General features: G+C 42.6%; 1 protein-coding gene across 17 annotated transcripts in view; it reads right to left on the reverse strand.

Moving 5' to 3' along the window:
* EXOC7 (exocyst complex component 7) overlaps positions 1-5,535 on the reverse strand; it is a 32,141-nt gene extending 26,606 nt beyond the window's left edge. For 6 of the 17 annotated variants that reach the window (XM_081897571.1, XM_081897557.1, XM_081897567.1 and 3 more), the window contains exons 1-5: positions 5,291-5,534; positions 4,071-4,136; positions 3,534-3,718; positions 2,338-2,443; positions 1,411-1,633 (exon numbers count right to left, since the gene is read on the reverse strand). In XM_081897571.1, coding sequence (XP_081753697.1) covers positions 1,411-1,633; positions 2,338-2,443; positions 3,534-3,718; positions 4,071-4,136; positions 5,291-5,350 — 640 coding nt within the window. In that variant the 5' untranslated portion in view covers positions 5,351-5,534. Of the gene's footprint in view, positions 1-1,410; positions 1,634-2,337; positions 2,444-3,533; positions 3,719-4,070; positions 4,137-5,290 lie in introns of all 17 variants that reach the window. The other 11 variants (XM_081897569.1, XM_081897564.1, XM_081897555.1 and 8 more) reach the window with 4 other exon arrangements.
* Positions 5,536-11,290: the final 5,755 nt, after the last annotated feature.

Consider the following 11,290-nt stretch of genomic DNA (forward strand, 5'->3'; position numbering starts at 1 on the left):
CATACAACTGATGCCCACAGGGCTTAGTTCAGGCTACAAGAGAGCTTCATAGATTAGGGTTGTAGTAACTAATAGTCAAGAGTATACGCATAGTACTATAATACAGTAATACATTACTGTAATAATCACAAAAAGCAATTATAGTTTCACAGTAGGAATTTCAGAATAGTAGCTGACAGTTAATTTTTATAGAAGCAGGAACACCTTAGAAGTAAACTGACCTTTCTGAATATGTGTAGGCAATAGAATACTACCCTTTCTCATTCTTTCATTCTCAATATAGTGATGATGATGATGATAATAATGATGATGATGATGATGTTAATAATAATATATCAAACGGGGTCATTATAAGGATTACAACAAGATTGTGTAGAATAGATGAAGCATAATGAACTCCAGAACACTTTTTAATGCTTAGCATTGTTTTTAAAAGCTGGCACACAAAATATTCCACCTGGAGTTTTATGCAGGGCAGAGGATATGTTTTCATTTTCTATTCCATATTAGCCTGCATCTACTGGCAATATCATCACAAAAATAACCATCCTCTGCTCAGAAGGCAGACAAAAAACAGACACCCAGGGGATTTTGAAGGTTGTGGACTAGTGAAGTGAAAAAAAAAATCAATGAGCCTATTCCAGGCTCAGTGCGCAAGTGCACAAAGTAGAATTATAACTACAGATGAAAAACAACAGATGAGACCCAGGGCAGGAGTGTCCAGCTGTGCATCTTTGCCTACTACACACAAACTTTTTAAAAAATGCACCTTTGCTGCATAAGCCATAATTGATCTTAGTATTAGGTTGACAAGTTTTATAATACATGCAAATTTAGTCACTTTAAAATAAGGGCTTTGAAGATTTGTGCCACACAGTGGTATTGATTTGCATGTCCTGGTAAGTCAAGGTTCATGGTTTACTTCCACTTCGCTCATGAGCAGGAGCCATGATCCTTGGGCTTTGCATTATGCCTGAACTGGGGCTCAAACAAACCACACCATACATTTAAAGAACATTTATACCACTCTGACAGTCATGGTTTCCCCCACAGAATCCTGGGAGTTGCATGGATTATGCAAAGCTAACAGAATCAGTTGGGGAAACAAATATCAGAATATGTTCATGTATCATAAATGAGGTGACAACACCTAATTCAAATATTATAGAAGAATGTAACCTCAACCACTGCTGATGTCTTAAAATGCACGAAATGCAGTAAGGCTGTCCAAACTATTCAGATCAATTTCATACAATAAACTCAAGAAGAGAAGAAAATTAACTCAGCATAAAAACAGCAAGACCAAACTTTAACCCACACTGAAAGCTTAGCAAAATAAGGAGGTCTTAGCTGACTGCCTGAAGCTTAAAAGAAAGAAAAAGAAAGATAACTAATCACTTCATCACTTACCTTGGTTCCTCCCATACTCCACCAGCCAACCAGAAATACGGACAATGTCCTGCAGAACACTCTCAGGGAGGTGTTCTAATGTCACATCTTCCTGCAATTCCATTTCATCATCCAAAGTGATGAGATCCAGGATAAGGATTGGTGGAACTGGTTTAGAGTGTCGTGCCATAAGGCTACGAAATTCAGACTCGAGAGACTCCTTCCCCTTCTCGAACAACAATTTCTGGTTGGAATAACATATATGAAAAAGATTAGCTGTAAGAACTATTGGTTTTAAGGTGGTAAAACAGCACTGTTCGGCTTCTGCACAGTGCATTTGCACCCAAATATGTCTGTTTTCCTTTCAGAAGACACACCCGCAGGACTACCAGATAGCTCTTTCACCTCCTAAGCTAGAGATTTGGCATAAGAACTTTTTCAAAAAAAGTTTGCTGGATCAGGCCAATGGCCAATGGCCCATCTTAGCCCAGTATCCTGTTCTCACAATGCCACAATGCCTGAATTCCCCACTTCTGATTCCCAGCAGTACTATACAGTATTTCCCTCCACTTTAAAATCATCTGCTCAAAATCCATTTTTAATATTTGGCATAAATCGCTCTGTAAAGGAGAAGGGAAATACCAAGTGAGCACCATTTTCTATTTTATAAGTTCCTGTATCAAAACATTTTTGTGCATGTTTCTTTTTTAAACACAGGGTTTAAACACAGACAATTTGAGGCTTCTGCAGAGGCTGCTTCTCTGAGAAAAGTTCAAAAACAAAATGTAGGTGTGCTCATATGTCATTCTGGATAACTATCTTCAGAGAGATTATGATGTGTTGATATTTGCTTCCAAATGGAGCAAAGCCTAAATGGAAAAAGCAAGGAGAGCTCTGAAGAGAAATGAATCTGTAGTCAGTAGTCCCGTGTGCAACTGCTTTACATACCACTCTATTAAGCTCTGGGCTGTCAGGATTGTTGTCTTGGAAATACTCCACAGCCTTCTGAATTTTAGCCATGCAGGCCAAATACTCCTCCAATCTTCCTGTAGGGCTGCAATTAAAAATACATCTGGTTCAACAACAAAGCTACATGAAGAGGCAACTGCTTACCATAAAATCCCTATGAAGCTGGCTGACCATTTTCTCCCAGAAAATAATAATAATAATAATAATAATAATAATATCCTGTAATTTTTCTTCCCAACAGGAAAGTCTGCCATCACTGATGGAATTAAAGTATGTAAGTTACAAGGGTAGCTGGCATACATTACAGCCCAAATAAACAACCTTTTGACCTATGATTTGTCATTAGATGCCAGGTCACCAGCTTCAGTAGAACAGTTTTCTTTGAGACATTGGCCTAGACAAGTGGTAGGGATAATTTCGATCTGAAGTCCTCAATGGGGGAAAAACCAGGCTGTCACTTCACTATGCTCCAACAAAATGACCTTATTTATATAGTTTAGCCCTCTTTAAGTTCTGCTCTATGTGCTTTAAACCAACACTAAATAATATAAAACAATCCATCTGATGTTTAATGCTCTACAGTAGAACGGACACCCTTGGAAGGTGGTGGACTCTCCCTCACTGGAGGTTTTTAAGCAGAGGTTGGATGGTTATCTGCCACGGATGCTTTAGCTGAGATTCCTGCAATGCAAGGGTTTGGGCTAGATGCCCCTTAGGGTCCCTTCCAACTCTATGGTTCTGTGATGAAATCTACAATAATAAATGCATGCATAAAACAGCAGAGTGCTTTAAAAATGATCACAATTTATATTGGACCAGAAAGGTGATATTTAACAGTTGTGCCTTGAATTTTCATCCCCTGAAACCTGAAAGGGGTGTGCTCTGATGTACCTCCTCAGAGATATTATTCTAAAACCAATGGGACAACTGGGGAAAGCCTTCTCACTGTCACTCACTCAGTGGGAAAGCCCACTGTCAGGTTTATTTTCCTAATAAAAGGGGATCCCATGTTTCTTATAACTTAAAATGCCTATCTCCAGTTACCTTCTGTAATTCAACCACCATTCTTAAAATTAATTAGATTATTCAAGGTGGTAAAAGACAGGTGAAGAGACTGACACTGAAAAAAAGAACAGACCTCACAAAGATATTGAGGGTCCTGAAACTCAACTCACCCTTCTCTTATAATTTTTTCTGTGTCTTTTGCTACATGGTAATAACTTATAACGTGATCCAAACAGAACAATGTCTTCTCAACGTTCTCCTGCAGGCGCTGAAGATTCTCAGTCTGCTTATGTACAGGGATTATTGAATTCTCCAGCTTCATCAGACGGCTTTCAAAAGATGAGAGAATGGAAACCTAAAAACAAAACCAGAGATATTTCATGTACACAATGGGGTACATTTCCTTCAACAATAACCACCTGCATTGCTGTATTTTAGTTTGCAGTTCCATCAAGTGAAACACAACATAAACTGAGATTTACACTGCAATCTTTATGCACACTTACCTGGGAGTTAAGTTCCATTTAACTCAATGCAGCTTATTTCTCAGTTAACATGTATTAGGACTGCAATGTAAGGCACATTTACTCGGGAATAAGATCCATTGAATTCAGTAGGACTTACTTCCCAGTACATACACACATAGGATTGCCCTGTAATATATTTATGCTCCACTTTAAAAAAAAATGCATGTTATGCAAACTTACCATGTTTTTTGTGAGCTGGTCACTTTTTTCTAAACTATCTCTAATGAAAGATAATGTTTCTTCTTCCTGTCATTGCAAGAGAGGAGGAAAGACACAACCCATTACTCTGGCTCTTGAACTACTTTTCTAGATGCTTAGCAGACTTGGAAAATGGTAACAGGGTGTTGCTTTTATATGTTTTAATGTAAATTTTTCAAGATTTGGGTATGAATTTAAACAAAATTTTAAAAAGCAGCTTTAACCAATATACCTTTTCATGATATTTTAAAGTATTTCCAATTTGGCACAACGCTCTCTGAACCACAGAGCTTTAGAGAAACACTCCCTTGTAAAGGGTGCTGGGGAAGGCTGTACTCCTGGTTCTTGGGACTACCTCTAAACATTTTGGAGCACAGATAGGTTGGTCTGCCATAGTCAAAACAAAAAAAATTCCTTCCAGTAGCACCTTAAAGACCAACTAAGTCAGTTCTTGGTATGAGCTTTCGTGTGCATGCACACTTCTTCATGCAACACGAAAACATTGGCTTGTCAACCTTCTTAGCCTTAATACCGTTTACTGATTTTTACATCTTTGTAGTATTCTTGGACTTTAAATGTCTGCAATAATTTGGTGCTGCTGCAAACTCGGTTGCACTCGTTTTTGTCTGGTTTTCTGCTGCATCAGTTCCTTAGTGTTGCGATCCTGTCTTGTCCTTTTTTATTATTATTGGAAGCCATCCAGTTATTGGGACAACGTGTAAAGGACACAAAGAAACAAAACAGCCAGGCTTATTTGTGCCGCTAAGCACAGAAAACAATTAACAGGGGAAGATTTTCACTTCATTTACAGAACCATGAAAATAGTTGTATTTCAGGGTGTCACACAGGCAGTTTACAGGGGAAGTACAGTAAACAAGTGGCAATCTTACCATGTAGTGGGCTTTCCCTCCCACCTCCCTACCCCCACTTGGTTTTAGGGAATCACTCACAACCCAGTCCTGTATTTACTTGGAAGGAAGCCTCCCTGAGCTCAGTGGAACTGAGTCCCAGGTTAAGGGCAGGGGTTTGGGCCTGTGGTCTCTGAGGGAGGCAGTGAACCACGCAGGGGGAACCGAAGGCTGGAGGGGGGAGACTTTAAACGGGGGGGGGGGGCAGAGCAGGGCCCGACGCCTCAGCCCAACGAGGGCGAGGCTGAGAGGACGATGCTGGGGGGGGGGGATGCACAGTGAGGTGCCGCCCACCTGCTTCAGCTTCTCTTCTATTTCCCTCCTCCGGGCGGACGCCTCCTCCGTCGGAATCATCCTGACACCAAGCCGCTTCTCCCCCCTCAGGAACTCCGCAGGCAAAGGCCGCTTCAATAGCTATACTGTAGTTCTCTGTCAACACTACCCGCTTTCACTTCCGCCTCATTCCCCACCCTCCCCCGGCATGGGACGGCCGCCATCTTGAGAGTGGCGGGCGATAGGCTGCCACCTGACAGGAACAGAACGGAGCCCCGCCCCGCGAGCGCGAGCGGGTGGGGTGGGGTGGGGGGAACGCGCGGAACTTTTGAGAGATGAAATGAGTTCTGAGAGCTTGGTGCGGTAGTGCGCGTGCGCGGAAGGGGCTGGGCTTGGAATGCTGAGAACCGAGGACCCTGTCAGGCCGCCTCCATGTTAAAAGAGGCAGCTAATGCCGCCCAGAGACGGCAGTCAGTGGCAATCTGTTTGGGGTCCAAACAGGTGGAGCTAGTTGTACCTAAGTCGCTTCACACCACAGAGAAAAGCAAGCTTGGTTTAGTTACCTGGTCATATTCGTTTAATTATTCAGCCGACTGCATTAGGTTAAGAATAGCCTTAACTGGGTAACTGGATACCCTTTTCTCATATGCCTGCCTTATATACAGATTTGTCTATATTCTGCCTAGTTCTCAAATGGCTTTGGTTGAATGTAAAAATAATAATAATAATAATTCTGGCCCAAATTGCAAAGCTCTTTGCAAACTTCAAAGTGTTCCAGCCACAGATACTAATATTACTTGGGAACTAGACGTCAGAGCACTGCAAGCACGTGTGCTGTATTTTGAAATTACGAAGGTTTTAAAATTTAGATGTTGCATAAACAACATCTAAATGTGAAAGTGAGCTCTTCAGCTTTGCAGAAATGTTAATTTTCAAGAATTCCCTAGAATAGCATATTACTAGCTCTTGTAGATGCAGCTTGCTTGTTACCTTTCACCTTAAAGAAAAGTTTCTATTTTCCTCCCATCAAATGCTGGACCGTATCTATCAGGCTCACAGTTTTAACTGCCACTTTCTTTGGTATTGCTTGAACCATCACAAGAGCTGCAGTCTGCACTAACAAAGGAATCCTCCTAGGCACACATTGATTTGGGTGTACGTGGTTCTGATCTCAGTGGGACTTACTTTTAAGTAAAGATGCATAAGAGCAGAGCTGTTTTGCAATGGCCTGAGCCAGTTAAGTTCCACTAAATTCAGTGCTACTTCTTTCTACTTTTACAGAAGGGTCACCAGTGAAAATGTCCTCAAATCTAAGGAGTTGTATAGAAATAAACCATTTTAAAGCAAAAGATGTTGCTGCATTTGTTTGATTCTCACAGGGCATTGTACACATTACAAACACATACCCTTTACATGTGTTGCGTTTCTTGGATGGAAAACACCACAACAAATCAGAAGGACATTCATTACTGTTGTACACTGTGAGCTGTTTCTTCTGCTCTAGATATAAAATGGGCAGTTAAAGGACCATTTGGGTCCCAACTTGCTGCAGAGGTATAGCTGACTCACATGAAGCCAATTATTATTTAAAAGAGCTGAACGCTGTAATCCCTGCACATGGAGATGGGAATAAGTCCCTAGACACTATCTCTTGTTTTAGGAGCTCAAATCAGTACACTTCAAAAAGCTCCCTCTTGACAATTCTCCTTCTGTGGTTGTTTTCTTGTGGCATAGATGCCAAAATGCTTGGATGCTTAGAGAGAAAAAACAAGGGTGCATTATTTGTAATCGAGGTTCTAAACACTGAATAAGGGGGGGGCGGTTTTGACACAAATCCTCAGGCATTCAAATGGGTAACAACATTATAGCTTTTTGCAACCAGTAAGCCTTGGTTACTTCTTACAGAAGGAACAAATATTAGATGCCACTTTAGTGATATTACAAATGCAACAAGAAATTAGTGACATGCTAAAACCGGGGTTTGCTCGTTTTTTAATGTACTCAACCAACATGTCTTTTCCACTAGGTGTCCCCTATGTACCAGTTTTGAAGAGGGAATAGTGAGGGTTGAATGCTTTGTTTGTTCCAACCAATCAATCAAACTTCAGTCCTTACACTTAGGATATGCCATTTGTAATTTAATTGGGACATTCCTTTCAGGTAGGGGGCAAGCTATTTTTGATGCAACTCAGATAAAAGTAAATACTATGTCCTGACTCCTAATCCACTTAGCAAACAGCAGTACACACACCACAATAATGTGTTGGAGAATGGGGAAATACACTACCTGGCAGGGAGTTCATTGACTCTTTCAGATGGAGATGTTACAAGCGGAAAGTTATTCCAGATTAGGCCTCTGTGAAATAAGCCAGTAATCCTATTCACTGTACAATTGTTTCATATACTGTGCACTCAGCAGTGTACCAGCTTATACTAGAAAACTTTTCGCTAGAGGTGTCAGTTACCCAGACTCCATTTTATGCCGTACATGTATTTTAGGGTTTGTTCAGAAGGCAGCTTCCCCTATAACTGGTTTAGGGACATAATGTGAAAAAGCAATTGTAAGGAAAGATATCAGCTGGAATAGCACTGGCCCTATCATGAGGTGGAGTGGTGAGAGCCAAGGTTCACATTGCATTAAATGTGTAGTTTACAGCTACATCTAGTTTTTCTTTATTCTGTTATAGATGTGGAGGGGCACAAGGAATGGGGGTTATCCATTCCCTCCCTGGCTGCAATCTGATCAAACATTGTCCCCCACCAATGCAGGTATGAGAATGGGAGAGCTCCACTTGGCACCAACTTTTTGCCATTGTGTTTTTAACTGTTATTTAACAGCACACAAGACACTGAGGGCTGGAATAGCTCAGTTGGTAGAGCATGAGACTCTTAATCTCGGGGTTGTGGGTTCAAACCCTATGTTGGGCAAAAAGATTCATGCATTGCAGGGGGTTGAACTACTGTAGATGGCCCTTGTGGTCCCTTCCAACTCTGCAGTTCTATGATTCTATGCCCACCTACCTGGGAGTAAGCCCAACTGCACACAGTGGGCCTACCTTCTGAGTAAACATGCACAGCAGGGGTGAAGAATCTCAGGCCTGGGGGCCAGATGCAACCCCCCAGTCCTCTTGATTTGACTCATGGGATTCCCTTCACCTCATACACTCTCTCTCAGGTAACAATCCTCTCCATCTCTTTTTTGCACCCTCCTTGAGTGTTTTTGCCTGGCTGGAATGTGCCCTTGGAATGTGTCCCCAATCTGTGATGATGCCTTTCACTTGCATGGATGGAAGATAAAGAGGTAGGGGTGTGTGTGTGTGTGTGTGTGTGTATAAACTAGCTTACTGCACAAAGGTAAAATTTACATGTGTGGCTCCACATACAATGTCAGGAGGTGTCAGGGGCAGAGCCAAACGCAGTGCCAGCATGCCTTCAATGGCTGACAGCTCCCCTTGCTGCTGCTGCTGCCACTGCCATTGGGGGACCCACCCCGCCCCACAAAAATATGGGGGGGGGGAAAGAGTTTGACCCCTAGGACATGGCACCCCTCATAAGGGGAAAGAGGAACATGGGCCCTCAGCCCTACAAATCACCCTAGGTTATGTACAAACCAATCTAATGGCCTAATGATGTTTTCCTGGCCAAAATAAGAATAGCCATGTATATTCCACATACATAACTAAGAGGTGTGGGCCCTGTTTTACACCCACACCTCTTTATTCCTGGGTATCGTGCTTTTGTCTAGCTGGTGTCCAACTAGGTGAGGTTTACCTGAACACAGATTTTGAGGCAAGGAATGCCTGCTTCATTTCCTTTTGTGACATTGCATTCTTTTCTTTCCTCTGCTTGTTCTCAAGCCCCTTGGGGAGGGACTTTCTGGTTACTATCTGACCATAAGCATCAGAGTGTTTGACTAGGGAAAGGGTGAGGACAGGACTGGAACAGGGAAGCAGGAGCTACTGTTGTGCTACTGGCCGGAGTTTTTTCATTTCTGGCCAAAGCATTATATCTCCTGAGAAGAAACCAGGCTGTTACTCCAGAGAAGCACGAGGAGGGAGGGGAGTGATTAAAGCACCACATATTTCGTCCTCCTTAAGGCAACACTCTGGAGGATAAAAGGTGAAGAGCCAAATTCTTGCCAGACAGGAGCCCAGCAACAAAGTCACAGCTGGAAGAGGAGGAGAAGGAGGGTTAGAAAAGAGCGGAAATTAGCTGCCCCACGGCTGGCCTCTTACGAGCCACACAGAGAAGTTGCTGAACTACTAGGGCAGAAGGGGGCCCACTATGCTCCTAATAACTCTGCCAAAAATCCTGGATTTTTTTTTTTGGGGGGGGGAGATCCAGGCTTGAAATTTCCCCCTTTCTGCCATCTATATATGCCAGGCTGTCACAACTGCCACGAATGTGGTGGCTATGATAATTATCATATATCAATCTAACACAATATAATCTTTTGAATCATGCTTCACATGTCACACCAACGCCATCTGTGAACATTTCATAGTTCTTGGCTATTGCAACATAGCATACAGAGCCAGGGAACACAGGTAGCGTTGTGGGTTAAACCACAGAGCCTAGGACTTGGCGATCAGAAGGTCGGCGGTTCAAATCCCCGTGATGGGGTGAGCTCCCGTTGCTTGGTCCCTGCTCCTGCCAACCTATCAGTTCGAAAGCACTTCAAAGTGCAGGTAGATAAATAGGTACCACTCCGGAGGGAAGGTAAACAGCGTTTCTGTGTGCTGCTCTGGTTCGCCAGAAGCAGCTTAGTCATGCTGGCCACATGACCTGGAAGCTGTTCACCGGCTCCCTCGCTCGGCCAGTAAAGCGAGATGAGCGCCGCAACCCCAGAGTCGGTCACAACTGGACCTAATGGTCAGGGGTCCCTTTACCTTTACCTTATACAGAGTCAATCCAATACATTTTGCTGCCTGCCTCCACCATTCCATTTACAAAAGGCAACCAGGCTGTTGACACTTGTGGCAAGACACCGTCCTCTGCTGAGGGCATCAATCTCATTTTTTAATTTCAGAATTTATACAAACATAAGAAGAGCCTTCTGGATCAGGCCAGCAGGCCTCCAAGTCCAGCTTCCTGTTCTTATAGTGACCAACCAGACACCAAGAAAAGCCTGCAAGCAGGACTTTTGCACAACAGCACTCTTCCCCTTCCATAGTTTCCAGCAACTGGTATTCAGGTGAAATATAGCCATCAGGGTTAGCAGCCCCTGATAGCCTTATCCCCCATGAATTTCTCTAATCCTTTTTTTAAAGCTATCCAAGTTGGTGGCCATCACTGCCTCTTGTGGGAGCGGATTCCATCGTTGCGCTCTGTGAAGAAGCACTTTCTTTTGTTCTGAATGGTCCAACATTCCGTTTCAATGGATGTCCTTGAGTTCTAGTGTTACGAGGGAGGGGGAGCATTTCTCTATTCACTTTTTCCACACTGTACATATAAACTGCTCCGCAATCGGACAGAGTATACCTGAGTAATGTACAGACACAGAATATAAAATGTAATACAGATCATAAAACTGTATTGAACCAAGAATGAAAAGCTGCAGAAATAAAATATATTTAAATATTATTATTATTATTATTATTACCCTGCCCTCCCCAGCCAATACTGGACTCAGGGTGGCTAACACCAAATATAAAAACAATTTAATTGAAATACAGCTTAAAAAACAAGATTAAAATACATTAAAACATTAAAATGCAACCTCATTTCAGTGGAACTCAATCAAAAACATCTGTTAGGGCGACCAGGGCTGCCTTGGTCCCAAAACCAGGACAGAACCCAGACTGAAATGGATCTAAAGCCAATGTTTCCTCCAGAAACTTACCAAGCTGTTCAGCAACTGCTCTCTCAATTACCTTACCTAGATATGGAAGATTTGAAGCTGGGAGGTAATTGGAAAGATCTAAAGGATCCAGTGAAGTTTTCTTTAAGAGCTGACACACTACTGCTTCCTTCCGCTCCCCTGGGAATAAACAAGGAATACTCGGTGTTATATTGGAGGGG

Source organism: Podarcis melisellensis (assembly GCF_964234715.1).
Source record: "Podarcis melisellensis genome assembly, chromosome: 2".
Lineage (NCBI taxonomy): Eukaryota > Metazoa > Chordata > Lepidosauria > Squamata > Lacertidae > Podarcis > Podarcis melisellensis.